The following is a 26,404-nucleotide window of genomic DNA, read 5'->3' on the forward strand; positions in this document are numbered from 1 at the left end:
CTTCCAGCCCCTGCCATGGGCAGGGACACCTCCTGCTAGCCCAGGTTGCTCCAGCCCTGAAATAAATCCCCTCCATTGGGTTTGTCTGGAGCTCACCACACTCATTAATCCAATTGCAGCGTGCTATGAAACCTCCCAGCTCCTCAAAGGTTTGTGCAACACTTTCTCTGGTGTTTGGCTTCTGCTTTACTGCAGGGAAAATGATCCTCTTTGGCCCCTCTTGGATTTTAGGAATTTTCCCACTCCCTGCCTTGTTCACTGAGCTTCCACAAGCTGCAGTTTTCCTTCTTTCCTTGCAGTTTTCATTCATGTTGTGCTCTTGTCCTCAGGGATTATTTCAGAGGCAGCTCAAGAGCTGCTGTGCTGCCTGTAATTTATTTCTCTGTTGGAGTCTGCCGAAGTTTACTCCACTCCCAGTCCTTCTGCTGCTGTGTTTAACTGTGGCTCTGCCTCTCCAAGGGTGACACCAGGCCCCTGGACAGGAGCAGGGAGGAGATAAATGCTGCTCTGTGAGAGAGAGGCATCCATGCTTCCCTGACTGCCAAGGGTACGCAGCTGCAGGGAAAAGCTCTGCCAGGAGTGGATATGGGTGAGACGACAGCATCGAGCCCCTGCAGAGACCATCAGCTCTGCTAGGTCCCTGGGATTTGGGAAATTGTCTCTCCTTCTCGTGCTGGGAGGTGCAAACGCAGCTTGGGGAGCAGTTTGGCCTCCAAGTACCAACTCAGTCTGAGGCATCTGGGAAAAGGAAGCTCTGGCCAGCCCAGGAGCTGTGCTGGGCTGCCCTGGGAATTGCAGGGGATGGGGATGAGATCTGACTTCTCCATGGGGTAAAGTGGGAGCTTCTCACCAGGACATCGGAGGGAAAATCTGTATCCCAAGTGCTATATGTGTATGGATGTGGGAGAGGAGCACTGGGAACCAGAGCTCCTGCCTGGGACAAGAAGAGTTTGGATTTTCAGCTGCTGCCTGGCTCTTTCCCAGCCTTCTGTGCTGGACAATACAGAGTGTCTATGACATAAATTCAAAGGTACAAAGTGTAAAAAAGTCTGGTTTTTGCTCTGATTTGTTGACAGTGTGGATGCAGGATCTTTTGTTATTGGTATCCAGCGAGCCTGGAATCCTCTGATATGTAAATCAAGGTGAGTATTTGACTCAAGGTAACTTTAAATTTAAAAGTAGAAGTTTTTGGTATTACCTTTGTAATAAAATTAGCCTTTTTTCTCCCAAACAATTGAATTTTATCATTGATTCCTGTGTTACAAGCTCTCAATTGTGCATTAACCTTTTTCAAAGAGTTTAGCTGGGGTGGTTTTTTGTTTGTCCGTTGAAATCTCTTTAAGATAAATTCAAATTTCAAATGCAAGACTGATATATTCAAGGAACTCCTCTCGTGGCGCCAGTTTTGGTGGCTCAGGCAGAAACTGTTGCTGTGCTGGAGACATGACATGATGCCTGGGGCTCATTGCATCCTCTTGGGTACAAATACTTTGGTTTTGGGGCTCTGGGACACAAATGCCCCAGGGCAGGCAGTGAAGGGAGGGGCAGAGAAGAGGAGTTGTTCCCCCCCAGCCAAGCAGATGTTGTATGGACCCAAATCTCAGGTTTGAGGCATAATTTGAGCCTCAAGTTTCTTAAAAACTAAATGAGTGGGTGGGTTTAGGGAGTTTGGCAGCTAAATATAATGTGAACTCTACCTGAGCTTCATCTCTGGTTTAGCTCCCAGTGCCTGAGGCTCTCTCCAGTGAACTCAGAGGTTTGGGGCTGCTGGTGTCAGGTGCCAAAACAGCCTCAGCAGCAGCTCTGTGTGCAGCTCTGCCTCAGCCTGTGGACAGCAGCAGCTCACGGAGCCCTGGCCAGGCCGGGGGGTGGCTGATTAAAAAGTCTCTGGTTGTGACCAGTTGCTGGGTTAATAAAAGGTTTCACTCCCGTTGTCCTGGCAACAGAAGTTTTTGGGAGGAGCGGAGCTGGGAGGGGAAGTCGCTGTGCCAGGCACAGGTGCCAGGTGGGGACAGGAGGGATGTGGTGGGGACGTTTCCAAACAGCCATGGTCTGGCCAAGGAGGGACCAGGGTGGCCAAAAGGGCCTGATGCAGCTTTCCAGGGCAATGCCTTTGTGCTCCTTAGCTGCCACCCAGAGCATTTGTGTCTCACTAGCTGAAGAGCTGGAGGAATTCTGCAGCCTAGGAATGGGCTATGGAGCAGGGTCTGTTCTGTCCTAGGTGCTGGTGCCACCCCTGTGACAGCTCCAGGGCTCCAGCAGGTCATTAACAGGAGCACAAACACGATCTGGGCACGCCCTGCTGTGCTGTGGGGCTGAGGGACCTGTGCAGCCTCAGCCCTGGCTCTCCACAATGCTCATTAGGTTTGTACAAGCTGCAAGAAGTCATCCTGCTGTACATAATTTTAATTGCCTACTCCACAATTGCCTGTCAAATATATGCTCTGTTGCGTGGCATGACCTGCCTGCTAAATTGCAACAGGGATAAAAAAAAAAAAATACTGCAGAAAGTAAAAGGAAAAAATCTAATTATGAACTAGAATGGCATTCTCAATCTCTATTGCCATCTGCAGCCTGGTGTGTTAGGACCAGCACAAACAAATCAATAAAACCTGCAGCTTTTCTTTGCTGCCTTTGGCAGTTGTGAGGAGTTTGTGCAGTGTTTGTGGGAGCTCTCTGGTTCCTCCTCTCTGGTGAAGTGCTGTGCTCAGCCAGGAGGTTTCACCACTCATTTTATTTAAAAAATCCGGGGTTGGGACGTGAAAACTCTGCACCTGGAGGGAGGGCAGCAGTGAAAGGGTTAAAAGGAATTATCTGGGCTGCAGCTTTAATACGTCTCGTGTGGAGGACACGAAACTGAGTTTGGTAGGAGGTTCTTTGTCTGGAGCAGCCTTGGCAGTAAACAGAGCTGTGATCTCAGAGGCAATGAGACTCCGGGAGCGCCGGGAGCTCCGGCTCCGAGAAGCGGCCGTGGGGCAGCTCTGAGTGACCAGCAGGATGGAACTGGAGTGAAGCTGCTCCTGTGGTGAGCCCCAAGCCCACCCTCTCCTCCTAGTTTGAGTTTCCTAGAGAGCAGAGGGAGCGGAGGATGAGGAGAGGGCGATGAGCGGTCCCAGGGAGGACGGCCGCTGTCGCAGGGCCATCAGCATCCTCACCGAGCTGTGCCAGAAGAAAAGCCTGCCTAGCTTGGACCTGGATACCTGCAGGGAATTCCTCCTGCTGCCTTCTGACCAGAGCCTGATTATCTCCGAGCCAGGTATGGCCCCTGTTCCCGTCTGTTGGAGGGTGCTCGTGGAAGGCAGGAGGGACATCCATCCCCCTACAGGGGGAGGAAAATGTTTGGGAGCCCCTGTTAGACCCAGGGGTTGGTCCTGGCACCCCTCTGGGAGGGTTCCTTCCCATTCCACATGTTCCATGGTGAAGTTTTGGGTCCTGCCTCACCTGTTGATGTGGAACGGGACAGTTGCACAGGATGTTCTGAGCTGCTTCACCAGATAAAGTTCCTGTGAAAGTTCCTTTCTCAAAAACACAGGCTCCTGTCCTGTATGAAGCAAGACCAAACCAACAAAAAAGCAGTAAAGAGCCGACTTAAGCCACTGGGATGGCAGGAACTGGTTGGTGCGATCCCAGTTTGAGAAATGGAGGGACTCACAGGGATTTCTGTTCATCCATAAGGGATCTCAGTGTACTTTCATGTGTGTATTCTACCTTCCCTAAGAATTGCCTGAGTTGTTCCTGGTCAGGCTGTAGAGCCAGGGAGGGACTCTGGTGTGTCAGGGATGAGTCAGAAGCAGGAATTCTGCTCCAGGAGCAAAGGGGCAGCTCCGTGTTGCAAAGTGGGGAATTTTCTCTACACCTGTTCTCACAGCTGCTTGCTCCAGAGAGCTCCTGCTGTCACCTCACAAGACATTGGCTGGGGCAGTTGGAAGCCCAGGCTCATGTGCTGAGGAGCAAAACCCTAAACCTCACAGCTTTTAGAACTATTAGTAACCTGCTGAAAGTTGCTTGCGTATTCCAACATTTTCATAGACAGCTTCTTCTAAAGTTCCCGTAGGCAATGATCCGTAAATCCAACGGATTTCGCAGCGTTTTTTACAGCATGAGTTTTCACAAATTTTCCTCCTCTGCTAAGCACACTGTGCAGAGCCCCTGTGCAGCACAGGTGCCCATCAATCCCTGGCCAAGGCTTTCTGTGCCACGTTCCCTCCCTTTCTCCTGCCCCTCTGTGCCAAAACCCGGTGTTGGGGTGCAGCTGGCATCCCCAGGGCACAGGGCACTAGGATTCTGCCAGCCCTTGGTTTGCAGTGGTGCTTTGCGGATACCTCCAGGCAAATCCCTTCCTTCCACTTCACCTCTAACTTAATTCTCTTCCTGAAATGAGTTTGTTTCATACCTGCCTGCTGTGGAGGCCTCTTACCACTACTGTGTCCTTACACATCACATCCCAGGCAGCAATTTTCTCTATTGCAAATAGAACAAACAGCTTGCAAACTTATTGCATCGATTTGGAATTCTTTACCTTGCACCCAAATTAACATTTCCCTGACTCTGCAGCAGAAATAAAATATAAATAAATAAATAAATAAAATATAATAATTTAAAAAAATTTGTTCTGCTCTTGTTCTGGTCCACCCTGATATGACAGATCTGCATCTGTTTGTGAAGCCTGTCTAAGACCTTGTGTTCAGGTTGGGATCACATCATCATCATCATCACCATCATCTGCCTCCAGCACAGCGAATGTCTGTGTGCTCTGAGCTGTGGTTTGAATGTCAGCCCCAGCACCCCAGGCAAGCTGTGCTGGGCTGGCTGCACGAACAGCCAGGGCTGTTGTCTCTGCTCTGCACGACTGGGCCCATTTTTATGTCTAGACAGCACTGAGGACACAGTTTGGGCCTGACATGTACAAATATTTCTCAGCTCTGTGCTGTAAAGCTGCTCCAGCAAGGGGCAAAAAATCTGTTAGCGTCAAGAGTTCTAGAGGTACCATGCCCTCCCCATCAGTGTCTGGATGTTTATCTAATTATCTGAACTGATGCTTTGTCCATTTCTCACATTGAGCAGGTTTGCCTGCGGTCCCGTGTTCAGCCCATCCTCACAAGGCAGGCAGAGGGAAGCTGGGTTTGTGTGCTTTGTGTGGAGGTGGCAGATGGCAGCAGGCAGGTGCTGTGTCAGGAGCAGTGCAGAGGAGTCCTGGCTCCCGCCGGAGCGTCCCCGTGTGGGCAGCACAGCCCCAGCCGCCAAACGCCAAATTTGCTGGAGTCAAACTGGCCTTGTTTGTCATCATCATGTGGAGTCCCTGGCTTCTCGGGCAGTTTGTTGCCTCCTGGATAAATATATTAACTGCTGGCTGGATCAGCTTGTGGAGTGTCCTGCTGAAGTTCAGGTGGAAGGAAGCACTGCTGAAGCTGGAGCCAGGCTGCTCTGCCCTGCTCAGCACAGGGGCAGTTTGGTCTTTTCTGCTGTTTCATGCCTGGATGGGGAGCAGTATCCTCAGGGAATGCGTGGATCCAAGAGGAAAAAAAACCTATGAACATAAAAACATTGCTAAACAGTTTATGTAAGAGTAAGTTTTTGTACGGTTATTTAATTTCTTTTAAGCCATTGTGGACTGAGTGGCTGAAAGGGCTACATGAAGTGGATGCACCTCTACCCCCTGGTTACATAACAGCTAAATCTGCTCCTCACAGCCAATGAGAGCTGCAGCATTTCTCTCTCCACACCCGGCAGAGGAAAATTGCAGGCTGCTGCCAAACCTGTCAGAAAAAAGAGGAGTTTGGCTGGGGAAGGTTTTTGGGGTGTGAGGGGCAGCTCTCCCGGCAGTTGGGCCTGTGGTGGTGCCAGGAATAAAACTGATCTCCTGGCTGGGGGCCCCGAGATGGAGTGAGCTGCAGCATCCTTTTGTTGTGGCTGTCTCCAGTCCTCCCCCAGAGCTGCCTCCATCTGATCGCTCCCTTCCCAGCCAGGCGCTGGCAGTGGCACCCAGGCTGTGGGCAGTGACACTGCCTGTGCTGTGGGGACAGCAGTCACCACAGGTGATGGCCTTCAGAGGATGGACTCATTCCCTATGTGCCCTGGAGGGGTGGTGGGAGCTCCTGGATGAAGCTGAGAGGGTTTGGGGCACAGCTGTACTGAGGGACAATGTCCTTGGCTGACACCTGGAGACACTGACCTGGATCAGAGGCTGGACAGAGTTCAGAATAAAGCAGGGATTTATTGGAAGGCCTTAAAGGACATATCTTGGGCAGTACAGGAGCCTGGCCAGGACTGCACCTAAGATGGACCTGAAAATGGGTGATTGGTCACAAGGTCTCACATTTTTTTAAGTTTTGGTCCATCTGCATATTTGGGTTAATTGTCCAATTACAACTCCAGGTTATGAAGTCCCATCCTTCTTGTTTTCTCTCTTCAGCCCACTGTTGTTGATGCTTTTGGACCTGTAATGGTTGTCCTTGGTATCAAGCTAGAAAAGGAATTGTTTTGTCTGCCTGCTCTGTGAAGAGAGCTCACTAACACTTCATATGAAGCTCAAAGCTACACACATGGACAGCACAGAATCTGAAAAATATGAAAGTTAAAAATTAAGGCATCATGGCAGTGGAGCAGGGGAGTCAGGACCCTGCAGGGCTTTGGGGACAGTGATCTGTCCCCTCTTCCCATCCCCTCTGCCTGTGGTAGTGGAGCTGCCACAGGCTCCGGGCTCTTTGAGATGCAGGGTGCTTGGGGTGGAACAGTGCAGGTACAGGAACTGGGCTTCAGGGACCTTGGTGAGTCCCTCCAGCTCGGGATGCTCTGTGCTCCTGTGGCTCCCCACAGCCTCCCCTGAGCTGCTCCTGCTCCCTGGGGGCTCATGTAGCCTGGCTGAGGTCAGAGGCTGCCAGCCCATCCCAGGAGATCCTGGGGAGGAAAGGGGAGGCTTGACTAGTTCTGAAATGATCCTGCAGGGCTGAAGAGTGTTACTAAAGAGAGTAGGTTTTGATGGGATATTGGGAAGGAATTGTTCCCTGTGAGGGTGGGCAGGCCCTGGCACAGGATGCTCAGAGAAGCTGGGGCTGCCCCTGGATCCCTGGAAGTGTCCAAGGTCAGGTTGGGCAGGGCTTGAAGCACCATGGACAGTGGAAGGTGTCCCTGCCATGGCAGGGGGTGGGACTGAATGAGCTTCAAGCTCCTTCCCACCCAAACCAGTCTGGGATCCCATGGTTCTGTGACTGGAACTGGCATCTCATGATGTTGATTTAAGGACGGTGCCTGGGTACAGGAAGAAATTTATCCTGGGACAAATACATCCCTGGGATAAAATCCTTTGATAAGCACATCCAGGAGAAAACCTCTGGGTTTGATTTCTACCTTCAGCCCTTCCGTGCCGCGACTTTCTTTACACAATTTAAGCTGTTTTTTTTGCCTTAGTGACCCATTTGTACCAAGCTTTGCTGCAGTGAGTGATGTGCAGAGGGGCTGCAGGTTTTCCCCAGCAGACCCTTTTCATCTCAGCGTGGTGAGAACCCTCCTCAAACCTTCCCTCGTGCACTGATCCATCCCAGCTAAATGCTCCTGTGCTTTCCTCCTGCAGGAGGAGAGGGCTGGAGTGAGAGGAGGGTGCAGGACAGCTGGGGAAGACACAGAGAGACCTTCTGATAACCCGTGCTCCCCAGCACATGGCGTCAGCTCTCCTGTGCTCCAGCCCCCAGTAATTCAGAGCACATTTGCTGCTCTGCCCCTTGTGTGAACTGCTCTTTTTGAAGGGCCTGGTGCAGGCAGTACAGCTTGTACAGCGCTGAACACCCTCCTGGCACTTGGCAAAGACTATTAAAATGTTAAACCAAGCACAGAAGTGTTCTTGCTGCGGGCAGAAAAAGGGGGGAATTTCTGGGCAATAGAGGATTTTTCCTTGCAGGAATGTTGGTGCAGAAAGATAATTTTTTTAATTGAGAAATTGGTTCTGGAGTATTTTCTGGGGGAAAAAACCCCGACAGATTAACTTTACTAATGGGAGAACTGATGACACCCCCATTCATGGTTGTGGGATGCCTTCAGCCACTACCTGTGAAATATGGGCATATCTTGAATTTACTCACCAGGCATAATAACACACTTTGTGAATTACCATTCAAGAGTATTTGAAGTCAATATAACAGTAAACATGCTCCAAGTCACACTTGGAGTCAAGTCACAGGCAAAGCTAGTATTAATCACTGAAGCTTGAGTTTCCAGAGGCCTAGCATGTGAGGAGCAGCTCCTTGGGGCAAATTTCTATTTTATCACAGAGTAATGCACTTGCAAAATGGATCTTGCCTTTCCTCCCTCAAAAGAGCCAGCCAGAGCTACGTGCAGCAGATTTGCTCTTTAGCCCAACTAAACCAGGCTTGAATCCTGGAGGTATCAGGTCAAACCTTGCTTCCAGAGGAAGGTTTGTAAAACTGTATTGAAATAAGGTTGAAACTGGCAGAGTAAATCGAGAAAAAAACGGATTAAATCACCTGTCTACAGACATGTGTCTCTACTCGTGTGTTGTGTGCGGACCCATGGCTCTCCAGCCGCCTCTGGCTATGCTTTGCAATGGTACTGGTAAATAAAATGCCCCTCTGGAGCTGAGTGGAGTGTGCGTGTTTGGGAGCCCTGCGAGCACCTCTCTCTGCATAGGCGCAGCTTTGCAGCCGCCTAATTGCTACTGCTCGATTCATTCCCGAGGCAGAGCAGGGAGGCTGCTCGTGTTTGTAGCTCCGTGCAGAGCCGGGAGCCTGTTCCAATGCAGCTGCAGTAGCCTCATGCATAGTCAGGGATCAGCATCCCAACTCCATAGAAACAGCAGCGGGATTGCTGCCGCCAGTAATCGATGCTTGAGAGGCATCACCAGGGACTGCGCTGAGGAGCTGCCACTGCTCTGGTGAGTCCACATTTCTGAAGTTACTTTAATGATTCTCTGCCTTTTTTTTTTTTATAACATAAAGCACATTTTCATAATTTTGCTTCAGCAAGATGCCTTTGCTGTCGATATATTTCTTCCTGGGCTGAGACCTGGCGTGTGCTTTGAGCTGGTTCAAACCAGGGCACAGCCCGGCTCGGATCTTCCCCGCGGTTTTGTGGGATGTATCCGGGAAAGTGTTTGGTGTTTCTGGGTTTGCAGGTATTTGTTGCTTGGCATCCTGGCTGTGCTGGAGTTGCTGCACTTGCTGTGTGCTTCTGGCAGCTGGATCGTCTCCCATGCGCGTGTTCATTGTGCAGGGATAAACGAGACCCAGAACGGGGGCTCCTGCCTGCCACAATTGTTTAATTTAACCATACATCAACTACCCCTGTTTTTCATAACTGTCTCTTCTCGGTGCTCACATTTCCAGGTACAACTGAGTATTCTTTCTCAGGACCCCAGGTTCGCATCTCATCTTGGTTAGGCAGTTCTTCTACCTTTAATATTTGCCATTTCTTTTTCAAAGATGACAATCAGTATTTTCCCTACCCATCTACATGTTGAAAAATCAGGCATCTTGTCCGTGAGTGTTTCCATCCAGCAGACTCCTTGAGAGAGCGATTGCACTGGCAGTTGTTGGGGAGAGATGCAATTAAGTCCCTCTACCATGTATTGTCTTTAATTATATTTGTACCTTGCAAAATGGCATCCTGGAGGGTCAGGGAGGGGATTTTTTGGAGTGATTGTCTATTAACTGTACATCTTCCCTGCCTTGGGGAAAAAAGAAAGTTCTCCTGCAGGGAGCTGGAGCCGCAGCTGCTGGCTGGGGGTGTCTCTCTGCTCAGCTCAGTTTGTTGTGCTGTAGCAGGTTCATGTTTGACAACATCACAGCAAACTGTACAGCAAAGCCTGAAGGCAGCAAGCCAAGAGCTCCCTTCACACCAGCCCTCTCCAAACCATCCTTAAGGCACACGGCCCTGGACAGTCTGGAATAATAATTGCCCAGGAATTCTAGCCCCTGCTGTAATAATCTCATTTTCTGTGCGTTTGTAGCTGCTGCAAAGAAATGAATACAGTTGTGTGGCATGATGTGAAGTGATACCTCCTCAGTTTCTCTTTCCAGATGCAGCACTTCATCTCCTGGATGCTGGTGAGTGTTTGCTCAGAGTTGTTTGGTCCCAGCTCTGAGTCTGGGCTCTGGTCAAAACGCTCATGCTGAAAGAATCGTGAGCTGCAGGGTATGGAGGGGTAGGAGCCCTTGGAAAAGGGCATCTCAGAATCCATTAAATCAATGTGTGGCACCAGGCAGTCCAGCCTGCACACTCCACTGCTGCACAGCAGCACATTGGAGGGGTTAAAGATCCTGTCTTTGCTCCAAGCTAATGGAAGCAGCAGCAGCTGATGGCAGGAGCAGAGCCATGGGGAGGCAGTTCTCGCTCAGAGCAGCTGGAAAAAAGAAATGCTCTGTTCCAAACCTCTGCATTTCAGTGCAGGGTCCCTGAACCAGCTGCAGGCTCCAGGCAGTCCTTCCTGGCTGCTCTGATTGAATCCAGCTCTGGATCTGCCAGCGTTGGCTCTGCTCGATGTGTGCTGGTGTCAGGAGTGTCACAAGTTGAGAGGCACAGAGGAAGAGGGACTGCCATGGCTTTGTGTGGCTGTTTTGGGTCTAGGTGTCTCCAGCTTGAGGGCAGCAGGCTGGGTATCACCTGGCCTTTGCAGCACCTGAAGCCAGGGCAGCTCTGGAAGAACCCTGCACCTCCAGTTTTGGGTTTCCCATGGGGCAGGTCCAGGCAATAAGCTCGGCCAGAACATCTCAGGAGCTCAAGGAGCCCCTTGTGCTGGAGGGGCTCCATGTCCTGGGCAGGGGAGACTCGGGAAAGCCTCTGGGAAGCTTTTCAGTGCTACCTTGTGCAGTACTTGGAGTCTTCTACCCACCCTGGCTGAGGTTTTTGGGGTCCCCAGACTGTGTCCTCTTGTGGAGACTGGATCCCAGCACTGGGATGGGAAGAGAGCCCAGTTCTGCTCCCTGCCAATCTTTATCCTGAGATCTTTTCAAGGCAGCCTGGTTTTGGTGGGTTTTTGAGCAAAAATGGAGTCTGAGAGGGAGTCATAGGGAAACCTTTCCCCAAAATTGGATCCCACTGTAGGAAGCGAGGGGCAGCAAGGTGGCAGCTCCAGGGTGGAGAGTCTGGGCACAGAAGCACTGCTGAGCCTGGCCTCGCTGGTGTCTCACAGCAGACACGGCTTTGATCAAGTTTTTGAAAGGAAATTTCAAGTTCCAGGGTTTTTGGTTGCTCAAGGCAGATAGAGAGAGAGTGAACAAGTTTACTTGTTCTGTTTGCTTTGCGTCCTGAAGCACAATTGGATTTCTGTATCCCAAAGTGTCTGGATTGCCATGGTTTCCCCTCTGCCTGGCTCTGCTCAGCTCCAGCTCTGGATAAGAGGCTTCCCCCATGCTGAGCAGCCTCAGCCAGGCCCCCCTGGCACACAGGGCTCAGCTCAGGGCCTGTCTGTGCAGGGTCACAGTCTGGGGGATGAGGATGCTCAGCGGGGATTTAACCCCAGCCCTGGTTGCTGTGTGTGTTCAGCCCCACTGGGTTGTTTACAGATGTTGCTACAGCATATTGTGATAAAATGTCATGGGATTAGCACACAGCCTTGTGCCATAATTGCATTCACTGTGGCTTATAATAGTTCATTAGCTTGTCATCAGTTAGGCAGAAAGCAATGACAACTCTTCCTATCACATTTATAATGCTCTAGAGAGCAGCTGATTAAGTCACAAAGTGACATAAATCACTAGGGAATGTTTCCTTCAGCTTGAAAAAGTTTTTTTTCTCTTTTTTTGTCACTTTTGATAACAGAAATGCTGCATTTCTGACAGCACAAAGTTCCCCTTTGGGCTGCACATGCCAGCAGAAGTTTCAGTGACAAATCTGCAGCCTGGAGGGAAAGCCCAAATCAGTCAATAATGGGTGAAAACCAACATTTTTTTGTCTCCAGGAGCCTGTGATGGGTCTCCTCCAGCCCAGGCACTTCACAGGGGGTCAGTTCTGAAGTCTCTCAGCACTGTGTGATGCCACAATCACTGGTGGGATTTGTGAGTGGTGGTGTGAGAGGGGAGTTCCATCTCCAGGTCCATCTGAGGAGGTGATGCTGGGGATGGGCTGTGGGCTGCCCATGGGCACAGTCAAGGTCCAGAAGGGAATCTGGGACATTGGATGCCCAGATTTGGTGTTGCAGCTTCTGTGGGGTTTCAGAGCTCTGTTCTGGCTGCTGCTCTGGAGGCTCCTCCTGCCCAGAGAGCCATGTGGTGCTCGCCAGCTGTTCAGGATTTTTTCCTTTTTTTTTTGGGCAATTAACTATTTTTCTATTTTGTTTCAGTGGGAAAAGCACAAGCTCCAGGCTACCAAACTCTCATCCTACTTCACATGATGATCTTAGAGGCATTTTCCAATCTTAGTGATTCTGTGATTCGGAAGTGTTGATTTTTTTCCCATTTTTTTGGTTACATATTCACATAGGGACGTGAAATGCCTCACAGTTGATTCTGCACTTGAAAACCAACTTCGATGTGTCCCTCTAAATTACTCTGCTCAGATTTCCCTCTGGTTTTTTAAACTCCCCCAGGGCCCAGAGCAGCTCCCACTCCCGTGTCTGACGGCATTTGCCATCTGTTTGCTGGGTGAAAGAAGGACCAAACCATGAGCTGGAGAGCACCAGGTGGCAGAGGGTTAGACAGTGTCTTTTCTGTGTTTAATTCACTCTTTAATCAGCTCTGTCAGACCACGAGGAGTGACAGTCCCCACCCCAGGGTGCAGAGGGCACAGGGACAGCACCGGCATCACCCACATCTCTGTGCTACGTCCTCCAGGTCCAGACACAGCAGGAGCTTCAGCTGCAGCCTGGATATGTAGGCAAGGATAAAAACAACTCTCTTTGCCCCTTGCAGGCAGGGCAGAACGTAGGTGACAGCTCGGGGGTGTCCCAGGAGATCATCCTGTCACAGCCCTGAGGTCCCAAAGGCTCCAGCATAAAATGGGAAAGCCTCGAGGATGTGGCTGGGGATGTTGGAATAGAACTTTATTCCATGTGCAGATTTATGATTTAAGCATTTTCTCTTTAATTTTAACTTGGAGTTTATAAAATTGGGGAATTTGCAAGTATTTGCGCTAATGAGCTGAGAGCTGCTATCCAGGACAGCAAATTCTCTCTGATCTCTGTGGCCACTGACAGCACACAAGAGAGTGGCTGGAGCTATGCCAGGGAAGTTTAGGTTGGATTTTGGGGAAAGTTCTTCCCCCAGAGGGTGCTGGGCACTGCCCAGACTCCCCAGGGAATGGGCACATCCCCAAGGCTGCCAGAGCTCCAGGAGTGTTTGGACACCACTCCAGGGATGCCCAGGGTGGGATTTGGGGATGTCTGTGCAGGGCCAGGGGTTGGACTTGATGATCCCTGTGGATCAGGATATTCTGTGAGTCTAAATTATGCAACAGTTAAAGGAACCACACTTTGGATGAAGTTGTCCTGTTCCAGTTCATTTCCCAGCTACAGAACCACATCTCCACAAGAAATACAGCAAACAGTGAGGAAAGCCCTGGTATTGCTCAGTGAAGCAAGTTCTGCCTGGCTGGGAGGAATGAGGTTGCTGTTTGCTCTTGGGCCATGGATCAGCCACTGGAAACACTGGATCCCTACAAAGTCTCCATATGAAGGGTTGTCTCCATCCTCAACGTGCAATAATGAGATGGTTTGAGTTTTATAGTCTTATATAATTACTCTCAAAATAGCTTCTGATTCATCCTCCCCTTTGAAGCTTATAGTTTGCATTCTGATAAGCTCTTGCATGGCAGGAACCCTGTGGTAGCAGCAAATTAATTTTTAAGAAGTTTTTTTTGCTGTCTAACTGAAACTTTGGCACAGCCAGTTAGAGCATTCCTGTCCTGACCTTCCCAGGATCCATTCCATGGCTGAGTGTGTGCAGGAGATGAGGAGGTTCTGTCGGGGTTCCTGGGGAGCCTATGCTGGCAGGAGGAAGCTGGTGGGAGCTGATAGTGCAGGACTCAGTGTGCAAGGACTGGGGAAGCACAGGAACAGGGAAAAAAAATCTCATTTTAGCTTCCAGGGTGACTCTGTGGCTGGGTGGGGCTTGGACCAGCCTGGGATAGTGGAAGGTGCTCCTGCCCATGGCAGGGGGTGTAAGGAGAGGAGCTTTAAAGTCCCTTCCAACCCAAACCATCCCATGATTCTACAATTCTCTGTCTCCTATCAAAACATCCCCTCCTGAGCACTCCCACCCCTCTGCTTTGAGAGGGACCTTTGCCCCTAAGCTCTGTGTGATGAGCTGAGTGTGAAAGTGCTCAACAAACTGTGAGAACTTGTTTCAATTCACATTCCTTGTGCTGTCTTCTGTGGAATTACTTGTGGTTGGTATGGAATAACAAAACAAGGCTTGGGCATGTCCAGAGCAGCTGGGACTGGCTGCCTTCACCTGGAGAAACCTGTCCTGTGGTGCTGGGAGTGTGGACAGAGTGGGGGGGTCTTTCAGGGTCTCCCTGGATGTTTCATACCATTGTGCAGCCCTGCCCAGCTGAGAGGATCAATCAGTGGATTTTTACTTTCACGACCAAGAGATAAAACCAAGCTGGCTTGTGACCGGGACAGGACCCAAGGAGTGGCTGGAGCTGGGTCAGGGGGGTTTGGGTTGGTTCTCAAGGAAGTTTCTTCCCCCAGAGGGTGCTGGCACTGCCCAGGCTCCCCAGAAAATGGGCACTGCCCTGCCAGAGCTCCAGGAGAGTTTGGGCACTGCTCCAGGGATGCCCAGGGTGGGGTTTGCGGTGTTTGTGCAGGGCCAGGGGATGGACTGGGTGATCCTGGTGGTTCCCTTCCAACTCAGGATACTCTATAATTCTATGATTCTGCTTCTTTCTGAATGTGTCATGGCACCAAGTGCTTCTTCGTCTCCCTCTCCCCCGAAACTCTGGGGGTGCAGCACTGCCCTGGACTGGTCTCTGTCCCCGCGAGGGAGCAGCAGCTGAGCTCTGGCTGCCTGGAGCAGGGTGTCCACAGGTGACAGCTGACATGTGCTCCTGGTGCTGGGATCACTGCCAAGGCAGGAGAATCCAGGAAGGTCTAAAAAGCCTTGTTTGTGACCCTCAGAGCCGCAGGTGACCCATGGGGTTGGGTGTGCTGCTGCAGGGGCTCTTCAGCCCCTCCCGCCTGCCACAGCATGAGGGCAGCAGGAGCTCTGCCCCACACAGATCTGTCTCCTGACCTGGCCCTTTGACATCCGCTGAGGAGCTGATGAAATATTTGAATGCTGAAATATTTCCCCCTTGCCAGGACCCACCTGGGTGCTGTTTGAGCAGCAGCTGGGAGCTGCCACGCTGCCTGTGAAAAGCAAACTGACGATAGCCAGACTTTGAAGTGACAGCTCCTAATGACTTGACTAGCTCAGGAATATTTCAGGGCATATTCCTGTAGCTCCTGCCTGCCTGGAGAACACCACCAGCTAATCAAGAACTTGATGAAGTTTCAAATGGGAGCCAAATGGCAGTGGGGGGGCCTGAAATGTGACAACAAAACCATCAGTAGGACACTGGCATGCTGGACACAGCCCCAGCAAAGAGGATCGATCAGAGAGTGGGCTTCCCACAGAGCCTGCTGGGGTAGGAACGGGGTGGGGGGCGGGAGGGGGGGGGCAGGCACAGTCTGACTTGTACCTTTTGCTCTGCTGCCATTTCTGAGGCCATGGAAGGCTTGGGCAGGGATGAGGAGCTGGCTGAGGACTGCACGGTGCTGCACTGCAGCTCACCTCTCACCCAGCACAGCATCCCAGGATTTATAAACCAACCAGCTTCCTTTCCAGAATGGCTGTTGCAAAGGGCTCTGCTTGCTGCTGCCCTCCCTGGTGCCCCTCAGGGTTTGCTCTGTGCTGTGTCCCCAAAGGGGACATTATTCCCTCGTGTCACTGTGGTGCTGCTGGATGCTACTGGGGGGTTCTAATACGTGATTTCAGTCCCTGTGCCTTCCTCCAAAGCTGGGCAGCTTTGCTAAATAAACATCTCCATGGCTGGGGTTTAATGGAACCCTTCTTCCTCTGCAGCTGCTGCCCTGTGCTCCCCCCTGTCCTGGCCTTTGAGATCCACCACAGCTCCCCGTGCCCAGTTTGAGCCCTCAGCTCATCAGGCTCACGTTGCTGATGCTCCTCAATAGAGAGAAAATGGGATCAGCAGTTGGCCTCACGTGGTGTGTTGTAGCCCCAGAGCTGCCTGCTCTCCTCCAGCAGCACCTCTTGTAGTAATCCATCACTCGAGTGTGTGGTCCCTGCAAAGCCCCGCAGAAACAGAACAATATATCCTCACAAACACTCCTGCAAGAGAAAAGCGTAGCAGAAAAATAAACAGAGACGCCCAGAAGTATCGGCTGGGGTGGTGTGGGTAGTGCTGGGTGTGTGGCACTGGGGAGGCACTCACAGGCAGCGTGAGTGAGGGGATCACCACAGCCCCTGGAGCTGCCCTTCCAGGAGCCTTGGAACTTCTGTGGGAGGATATTCCATGCTCCAGGCTGCAGCTCAGAATAGCCAGGAGCTGCTTTTGCAGCTGAAGGGACCCCAGCAGACAGCAAAGCAGCCCAAGCTCTCTCTCTCTTGATGATCTGATGCCCAGATTTTCCGTGATCCACCACAGGGCTTAGGAGGAAGAACCTCTGACAGGGCAGATGTCCCTGCCAGGCTGGTGGCTGTGTCTGGCAGAAGGTGGCAGAAAGTCAGGTCAGTGTCCCCACTGCCCTGGTGAGGGGTTCCAGAGCCTGAGGAAACCTCACAGATGACAAGGGAGGAAGGGGACAGCCAGGTCCTGGAAGCTGGTGGCATCACCCTGGTCCCACACTGCACCTCAAGGAGAATTTCTAGCCTCTCCAACTTCCACTCGTGCCATTCCAACTTAGTTTAAGTGCAACCGGTAGCTGGAATAACTAATGGCTGGTGGAGTGCTGAGGGAGCCATCAAATATGTTGTGTTTTCTCTGTAGGGAGTGGGTGGAAGGAAAACTAAATTACATCTTTGGGATATTAAATATAACTCTGCACATTAAACTCAGAGTTATCCATGAATCTCTTTAATGACAGTGCAAGCTACTTCACCGCGGTAAAAGTCAATGTTGCCACAATTAGACCACTATTGTCTTGCTGCTCTAATAGACTGCTCTAATCATGACTTTGTCATATTATTAATTGCTTTTGGGTTGGACTTCGCAAATTATCCTCTTTGGCAACTCAGTTTGGGCATTAGGAAGTCAGCAGGGACATCAAGCTGAAAGGCAACTTGAACGTATCTCTTCATTAGCTCCATCCAGGATGAAACAAAAAGGGGGGTTGGCTGAGGAGCTGCTCCACGAGTCCACAGACACTGTGGTAGGAAGGGCTGGACTAACCAAGGAATGTTTGCCCCATCCTCAGTTTGCTTTTAGCTCTAATTTTACATTGCAAACCACTTCTTTCTTTCTCCTTCCTTGGGCTGTTTGTCTTTGATTAAAAGGCAGTAGGAAGTGGTGAACTTGGAAATAGTTGCAGGTTTGAGCTTTTTAGTGTGGTTCAGTACCAAGGGGTTTGGCTGTTACAAAATGAATAAAAACACAGACCAAGAAGGCAAAGGAGAACTGGGATCAGTTTTGGGTGACAGTGAGAGAATCCAGTCTTTTTTGTGCTCTTGGTGTCCTCATCGCTGTCAGCTTCAGGTCTTTTATGTGGTGTTTATATATTTTATATTTATTAGAATAAATATATAAGCTCGATGGCTTATCCTAAGCATATCAACTCAAGCAGGTAGATTATAGAATCACAGAATCATGGAATACTGAGGGGTTGGAATGAACCTTAAAGATCATCTGGTCCCAAATCCCTGCCGAGGGTGGGGACACCTCCCACTAGAACAGGCTGCTCAAGGTCTTGGCCTGGCTTTGAGCACTTCCAGGGTGGATCCTCTCAGTGTCCATGTCCATCCCTTCCCTGTTCTTCTTTGCTCAGGAGGGAGCTCTGTCTCTGCTGCCCTGCAGCCAAAAGCGGTTTCCAGCCAAAGGTTCCTGGGGAAGCAGCGCTTGCTCCCGGGAGGGGGGCAGGCTGGAAAACAGCCATGTTAATTTGTGTTTACAAACTCCTTTTTCAAGCTTTTTATTTCCAATTACAAGTTGTAATAAGACCTATTTTCCAGCTTCACCCATGCCTCCCATGGGAACTGGGTGAGGATGAGGGAGCAGCAGGGAGTTTGATGGGACTGGAGTGAGGAATGGCTGGAGCTGCTCTGCACTTGCACCACAGCACTTACCTGATAATGAAGTGCCAAATAACTGTGAATTTTTAAGAGAGAAAGAGAATGAAAATGTAGCTCTTGTCATATTTTTCCCCAGGTGGGACATTGCTCAGAATGATGACGTGACTCTCCCTTGTGAGCCACTGGGATCTGAGCTGCTCCTGCGTTAGAGCCCTTCCTCACTGCTGGATGCAGGCACATCCTTCTTTTCCCTCTTTTCCCTCTTTTCCCTCTTTTCCCTCTTTTCCCTCTTTTCCCTCTTTTCCCTCTTTCCCCTCTTTTCCCTCTTTTCCCTCTTTCCCCTCTTTTCCCTCTCATCCCTACCCCTTGGATCCAAACCTTGAAGAAGGGGTGTTAATATCAACCAAGGAGCTGATTCTTCCCCTGGGCTGAGGTGTCCTTTGGGGGAACTGGCCTTACCTCCACTGGTACTGGGAATACCAAAGCAGCCTCTGGCCCCGGGGCATTTTCTCTTACGTGGGGAATTATTTAGTTTTTATGGTTTATTGTAAGTTAAAGGACATTTAAAGCATAGCATTTTCAATAGCAGGTATTTTTTAGAAATTAACTGGTATTTTCAAATTCATAAGGGAAATCTCATTAAATCAATGAAGGTCAACTCTGTCCAACTGATATTTAAGTTTAATAAGTCACAAAAAAGTCTTGGACAATTCAATGTCATCTTCAAACAACCCAATATTCTAAGCAGGCAGATGCTTAAAAACTGTCTGTAAAATTCTGATCCCTTCCACTTGTGCTTTGTGTCAGCTGTCAGAGGAAGGAGTAGGAGGTCATGCATAAAAGTATCTGTGAATTTTGTCAGAGACATTATGAATGCCAGCTCTGCAAGGAGTGACAGAAACCAGGATCTTTCTCAAGCTGGCAACAGGTTTTCTGAAAGGATAATTGATTATTTCTGATGGTTTCCATTAATGAGCCTGCTGTGCTGGCAGAGACATGTAGCTTATAAAACTCCCTGGAATGGGTGGAAATATATTTTTAAAAATCTTCTCTGTCACGCAGGAATTCCCAGCAGTGAGAGATTCTGCATTGCAATGATTTCCTTTGTACCAACACAGACATATTTGCAAAAAGTCCAGGTTCTTGAGTTTTCTTATGAATGTTTGACACTGAGTTTCCTGGGCACAATTCCAAGATTTAACTCAAAGGATAGGGAAGTGGAACCTCTGTGCTCTCGGCTTTGGCGAGAATACATTTAGGCAAATCTCTGAGGAAGCTCTGCTGCTGACTGGTACAACCTTATTTATTATTGAGTAAGATGGGACCTGTTTGTTCACCCCAGCATCAATCTGTGTTTCCACCTTGGAGCTACAACAGAAAATAAATGACCTGTACAAGAGGCTGGGAAGGGAAAGAGAAGTTGCAAAAACCTCTGGGTGATGTTTATCCATCCCATCCCTTCCAGCCCTTCCCTTGGAGTCAAAAACCCACAGGCATCCAGGGAGCTCTGCCTGCAGCTCCTGCTGGATTTGCTGGGCTCAGTAATTTAGTGGAAAAACAAAATCCTCCAGGACATCAGGAACAACAGATGGCTTCCCAGGCACTGCACAGGGCTGGCTTGTTCGGGTGTGGATGTCACATTTTGTGTCTGATGCTGCCTGGAGATTTCACTTACGGGAGCTGGCGCAAGAATCCAAAATTTGCAGTGGCTGCTGCATTCCCAGGGAGACCCGAGCAAAATTTGATGATACAATTGTGTTCCTGAACACTTTGCTGTCGTGGTTCACCAATGGTGGGTGGGGGGTTTGTTGTGACTGGGGGAGTTTTTCCCATATTTTTTTTTAATTCAGCTATTCATTCAAGATTAAAAACCTAGTCTTTCCTCGTATTTCACAGATTTTTCTCAGCCTTAACATCAAGGCAAGGTTAGATCTAGGGTCTGAACAAGCTGGTCTAGTGGAAGGTGTCCCTGCCAACGGCAGGGGGTGGAACGAGATGATTTTTAAGGCTCCTTCTACCCAAATCATCCCATGATTCTATGATTAAATGACTTATTATAGCTTTACAAAACTAAACGACCAAAGGGAACAGAAGGTGTTTTATGGCTCCTGTTTAAGGCAAAGCACATCAAGAATTACGTTTAGAGCAGCTGAGATGCGGCATAGAGGGGAGTTCCCCAGCTCAGAAATGCTCAGGGCACCCACCCCATTCCTTGGGGCTCGGGTAGAGAATTCAAATTCACACAAAACATTTATTGTCCAAAATAGACATAAATAGGGTGGATAAGAGGTAATGCTTGTTCCATATAAACTTTTGGGGGTTTTGGTGTATTTTGTTTGTCTTTCCGTCATGACTTGCGCTTGGGTAATTTAAGGAGTGTGGCTTTACTGGGCACTACAAATAGCACAGATCAAGGAATTTTCCATGAGCTCAAGGCAATCCATGATGGAATTGTCCATGCTGAAGACTTACCTCCAGAACAAAACCTGCCTCCTCCATCAGGTACTGCTATTCCTTGGAATCCCGATCTCTTGGAGTTTTGGCCTGAGAGAATATTCCTGAGGAAGCAAAAATAGCCAATGTTTATCTTTGTGCAGTGCTGTGAATCATTTCACAGCCTAGATTATATATATATATATATATATATATATATATATATATACACACACACATGTATATATATCTTCCATTTTCCATTTTTCCTGATTCGTCAGCCACACGTAAGGAAGCTCTTTCCAGAAAAGGACTGAAATACATCACACATGAGGTAAAAGTGTCTCAGAATATCAGAGCACACCCGCAGCTCCTGTGCTGTTCAGAGTGAGGAGGATTGTGTAGTACCTTCTGTACTAACTCCTGCTATGTTTGTTTTCTCTGCATCAGCAGCTTGTGATTATTTTTTCCTTGGTGTTGGTATTTACTTTTTATTCCCTATGGGCACATCTGGACAAGATGTGGGCGCTGATAGTACAACAGCAATCCACTTCCAGGACCCTGGTAGATGGATTTTTTTCATTACTGTGCCTGAGTAGCTGTGACACGAAGCGAAAAGGCACTTTCCGTGGTACAGCACCCAAGCTTGTTTCTATCATGGAATTGTACCAATCTCCTTGATTTCAGACTCAGCAGTTTGCTGATGCCACAGAACAAACCAAGGATGGTATTTTATAGCCAGTTGAAGCATCAGGGTGTAAAACTTCACAGCTCTGTCCATATGGAGACATCCATTTTCTCCCCAGGTGTGTCCCCAGCCTGTCAGGGGGTGCTCACTTGGTCTCTGGCTTGAAGAATATGCTAAGAGGTCTCCATTAGTTGTGATTTAGGTCCGTTTGGACCATTTCTTCCTTTTACTTATGATTTTTCTCGCCATCTGTCTCTTCTTCTTTCCCATCCCTCCCTGTCACTTCTCTCCTTCAGACCTCTCTGTCAGCCTCCTTGCGGTGATAGTCATTGTGTGTGGCCTGGCCCTGGTGGCAGTGTTTGTGTTCCTCCTTTGGAAGCTGTGCTGGGTTCCCTGGAGGAACAAGGCCCTTTCCTCCCACCTGGCCGTGCTGCGGAGCGAGGCAGGCAACAAGACCAGCATGGCAGACAAGCTCAAGGACACGGGGGCCATCAGCTTCCTGGAGGCGGCTGTGAAGATCAGCCACACTTCCCCGGACATCCCTGCAGAGGTGCAGATGTCCATGAAGGATCACATTATGCGGCGCACGCGGATCCAGAGGCAAACCACAGAGCCGGCGTCTTCCACCAGGTGAGGGTGGGGTGGGGTGGGGTGGGATGGGATGGGATGGGATGGGATGGGATGGGATGGGATGGGATGGGATGGGATGCTCATGGGTGCTCAGCTTGAGGTTGGAGTTCATCAGGCACTACAGATCCTCCTGAGGGGCAGCTCAGGATGCTGATCTCAGCTCTCTGTGACAGTGGCAGGATCCAGGGAAGGGCTGGGGCTGTGCCAGGGGAATTTAGGTTGGATCTCAGGGAAGTTTCTTCCCCCAGAGGGTGCTGGCACTGCCCAGGCTCCCCAGGGGATGGGCACGACCCTGCCAGAACTCCAGAAGTGTTTGAACTCCACTCCAGGGATGCCCAGGGTGGGATTTGGGGGTGTCTGTGCATGGGTTGGAGCTGGACTTTATGATCCTTGTGGGTCCCCTCCAGCTCAGGATATTCCATGATCCTGCTGGGTGGGGATGAGGTGCTCAGCAGGGACACTGCTCTGTGAGCAGCTGGAAAAGTGGCAGGATTGTTGGATGGAGCTAAGGGTTTAGATACCATCAGCGAGACTAAAGAGAGCACCTACACACCAGATTACTGACCAAAGCTTGGCCATTAAACAATGAATGTGTTAAGACTGGCTCACCATAGCTCTTTTTAAAAATCAGGGATTTGAGCCCTATTACTGCATGACCTCATTGTGTCAAGTCACCCACATGCTTTGGCCACTTTAATTTTGTTCCAGCATGAGAGGCAGGCTGAAGTATCAATGATGCACCCTGTCAGACAAAATTAGGCCTTTTGGCTCTCGCTCTCTGTTGTGGCTCCTGGCAGAAGCAATTAGATCAGCACAATTGATGGATTGCTCGTTGCACGAGGCCAGACCCAGCTGTGCTTGGTGCTTGTGCTCAGATGGGGACAGAGACATCAACATCATCCTCAGAAATTCAGGGAAAGGTTGTGTGAACCTTGGGACTCCCTCCCAGCTTGGATACTGAGGAGAGATTTAGATTAGATGTTAGAAAAGGGTTCTTTATTCGGAGTGGGGTGAGGCCCTGGCACAGGCTGCCCAGAGAAGCTGTGGCTGCCCCACCCCAGAAGTGTCCAAGGCCAGGTTGGAGCAGCCTGGGACAGTGGAAGGTGGAATGAGGTGAATTGTGAGGTTCCTTTAACACAAACCATTCTGTGAAATGCAGCATCTCTCCTTGACACAGAAGGTGGTGAAACGGGGACAGGAAAGGGATTGCAGGGTCCTGGCTGTGCCCCAGCACTCCTGTTTGCCTCGCTGGCCATGCCTGGGACGTGCACAGCAGTGTGACAGGGAAATCAGGCACTGCTCAGAAAATTGACTTCACTTTTGCAGGATTAGTGAGGCATGGATGACAGTCCCCTGTTTGTAGGAGCTGAGTTAGATCAGCACGGTGCCACCTGCGTTTGTGATCCACACCCTTTTATTTATCCACACTGTGTTTTGGGCAGCTGATTCCCTCTCTGCATGCACATGCTCCTTCTGCTTTTACTTCACCTTTCCAACAGAGGAGAAAAAAAACCCTCAGCCAGTCTGAATTAGGACAAACAAAATGGGACTTGGCTGTACGTGGGCAGGTTTCAAACCCACTTTCTTCTTGTCAGGTTATTCTGATTCACAGCCCAGCCTAACCCTCCCCAAAATACCTCTTAGGAACCTGCCAAGGCCTCCAAGCACCACATATCACTGAAAGCTAATGCTCTGGCTGTAGAGTTCTTAGTTTGGTTAAATAACTCTATAAACTGCTCTTGTAAATGCTAGATAATCTGAAATAATGCCCTCAGTCCACAGAAAGCTTTTATGCTTTGTTCAGATAAAGCTTTACTTACATACAGCTTGTGCTGGAGGAGAGCTCAAGGCAAGAGAGGCTTCCCAACGAGGCTGTGCCTCCCTCCCTGTCAAAAATTATCTGTCAGTCTCTGATGAGTCTGTTGGAAAAGTTTGGAAGCAGCAATACCCAGCAAAGCCAGGCTGGATAGGGCTTGAAGCAAGCTGATCTAGGGGAAGGTGTCCCTGATGAATTGAGATGAGCTTTAAAACCCTCTGAACCCAAACCATTCTGTGGTTCTATGAGTAAAGCCTGGCTTTCTGAACTGGTTGTGGCTCTCTCACCAAAAAAAAAAAAAGCAAAAATAAGGTGGTTTTGGTTTTGCCTGAGAGAGTTTAGTGCCAGTATCTTACAAGGACTGAGGGTGGGGGAATTCTTCACGTGGTGCTGTCTGTGATTTGGGTAAGGAGTTGTTTGGGCCCATCTGTTCAGCTGTGGGCTGTGACTTGTGCCACAGGTGAGAAAACATAGCTTGTGGAAAATACTCTGGAATTTAAGAAATTTTCTGGATTGGTTCCTTGAAGGTTTTTGGAGGTGTTTCCCCTCTGTTCACCTCCACAATACCCATGGCTTCAGAGCAGAGCTCAGGAGCACCTATGGAACTCGTTCTGTGCTCTCTTGCTTTCTGAGTCTGGGGCGAAAAAGGAGAGCCATGTCCTTGTAAACACAGAGAGCTGTTGGTGTCTTCCTCCTACAGGCACATCTCGTTCAAAAGGCACCTCCCTCGCCAGATGCACGTGTCCAGCATGGATTATGGCCTGGAGCCGCCAGCCGTGGCTGAGCAGCCCACCAGTATTGGCCGCATCAAGCCCGAGCTCTACAAACAAAAGACTGTGGACACCGAGGACCCCAAGAAAGAGGCAGAGAAAACCTGTGGGAAAATCAACTTCACCCTCAAGTACGACTATGAGAACGAGACGCTGACTGTCCGAATTCTCAGGGCTTTTGACTTGCCAGCCAAAGACTTCTGCGGCAGCTCGGACCCCTACGTGAAGATCTACCTCCTGCCTGACCGCAAGCGCAAGTTCCAGACACGAGTGCACAGGAAGACTCTGAACCCCACCTTCGACGAGTCCTTCCACTTCCCCGTGCCCCACGAGGAGCTGGCCAGCAGGAAGCTCCACCTGAGTGTCTTTGACTTTGACAGGTTCTCCAGGCATGACATGATAGGAGAAGTTATCTTGGAGAACCTGTTTGAGGACTCGGATCTCTCCCGGGAGACTTCCATCTGGAGGGACATTCAGTACGCCACGACGGTGAGTGTCTGCTGGCAGGGTGGAGGTTCTCCACAGGGGTAAATCCTCCAGCTGATGGGCTCCTTGGCCTCCTGTTAGCCCCAGGGACCCTCAGCCATGGCACAGTTCTCTGCCACATGCACCCGTGATGAGCTAGACAGAGTTAAGAGAATAAAGCGAGTGCTTATTAAAGTTCTTCAACAGACACACCTTTGGCAGTCAAAAGCCTCCCAGAGGCTACACCCAAGATGGACAATGGTCACAAATTTTTCAGACAGGTATGAGTTTGGTCTGTTTGCATATCAGGGGTTTATTCTCTAATTACAGCTTCAGGTAATGAAATCATATATCCCCAGTTTGCTCCCCCTACAATTCACTTTTGTTTATACTTCTCAGGGCCTGAGGCAGAGGGTGTCCTTAGTTCTCAGGCCTGGAAGGATTGTTTTGTCTGACAAAAATGTGGAGAGAGCTTGCTAACAGTCTATATGGAGTTCAGAGTTATTCACAAATGGAGTACAGGATATGAAAAATAGAAAAGCTAAAAGCTTAAGGCATCACATGGTCGCAATAAGGAAGAGCTCTGTGGGGCCCTTGGTGCTAAGAGATGCTGGATGTGCTGCTGGCAACTCTTCCAGCAGCTGGATTTGGGTCTTTTAGGAGTTCTGTTGAATTCCCTCTGAAAGAGAAGCCAAGCCTCAGAGAGGAAAAGTCCCAGCCCCTTCTGTGTCACACAGAGCTGGCAGGAGAAGCCAAGTGTTCACATTGATCACTGAGTGCAGAGCAGTGACATTAACCTCTCCATTATAGCTGCCTGCTCCTCCACTGCCCTCCCAGGAGGATCTGGCTGGTCTTAAGGGCCAATGAATGATTGAGCTGTTCTGCAGCTGGACACCAAATCAGCCATTGTCATTGTCATTTCACATTATTTCTGAGACTGAAAGATGAGACATCCCCATCCCTGTGGCTGGAAGCGTGGGCCCTGTCACATCTTTCCTGGTGACTGGCAGAACACCACAACTCACAAAAATCTGTCCTGCAGCTTTCCTCATACTCATCTCATACTTTTGTTCCCCTGCTTTCTGTGCTGAGGAGGGAGCTGTCAAACACAAATATTTCTTGTGGCCAGCAGTGCCAGAAGACAATTTGCTTTGTAACTCTGGTGGTTTTTTTCCCAGCACCATGTTCCCCACCAGTCTGCTGCAGGGTGTTCAGAACCTCCTGACACCTCTGTGAAGTCCAACAGGTTTGCACAGCCCTGTGTCCTGTGTTGCTGTGCCCAAGGGGGACACAGTCCTGGGGCATTCGGAGGGCACGGGGTGCACACAGAACATCACCCTGGAAGGTGGATCAGGGGCTGGAGCTGTGCTGGGAGGGCACGGAGAGCTTTGGCTTTGCCAGCCTGAGGACACAGGGACGGAGGTGCTGC

At 49.9% G+C, this 26,404-nt stretch overlaps 1 protein-coding gene across 1 annotated transcript in view; it reads left to right on the plus strand.

Annotated features, from left to right (window-relative positions):
- The first annotated feature begins 2,888 nt into the window (after nt 1–2,888).
- SYT6 (synaptotagmin 6) overlaps nt 2,889–26,404 on the plus strand; it is a 35,610-nt gene continuing 12,094 nt past the window's right edge. The window contains exons 1-3 of the mRNA XM_015650368.3: nt 2,889–3,256; nt 21,591–21,924; nt 24,441–24,999. Coding sequence (XP_015505854.1) covers nt 3,103–3,256; nt 21,591–21,924; nt 24,441–24,999 — 1,047 coding nt within the window. The 5' untranslated portion in view covers nt 2,889–3,102. The remainder of the gene's footprint in view (nt 3,257–21,590; nt 21,925–24,440; nt 25,000–26,404) is intronic.

Source organism: Parus major, chromosome 26, assembly GCF_001522545.3.
Source record: "Parus major isolate Abel chromosome 26, Parus_major1.1, whole genome shotgun sequence".
NCBI classification, from domain to species: Eukaryota; Metazoa; Chordata; class Aves; order Passeriformes; family Paridae; genus Parus; species Parus major.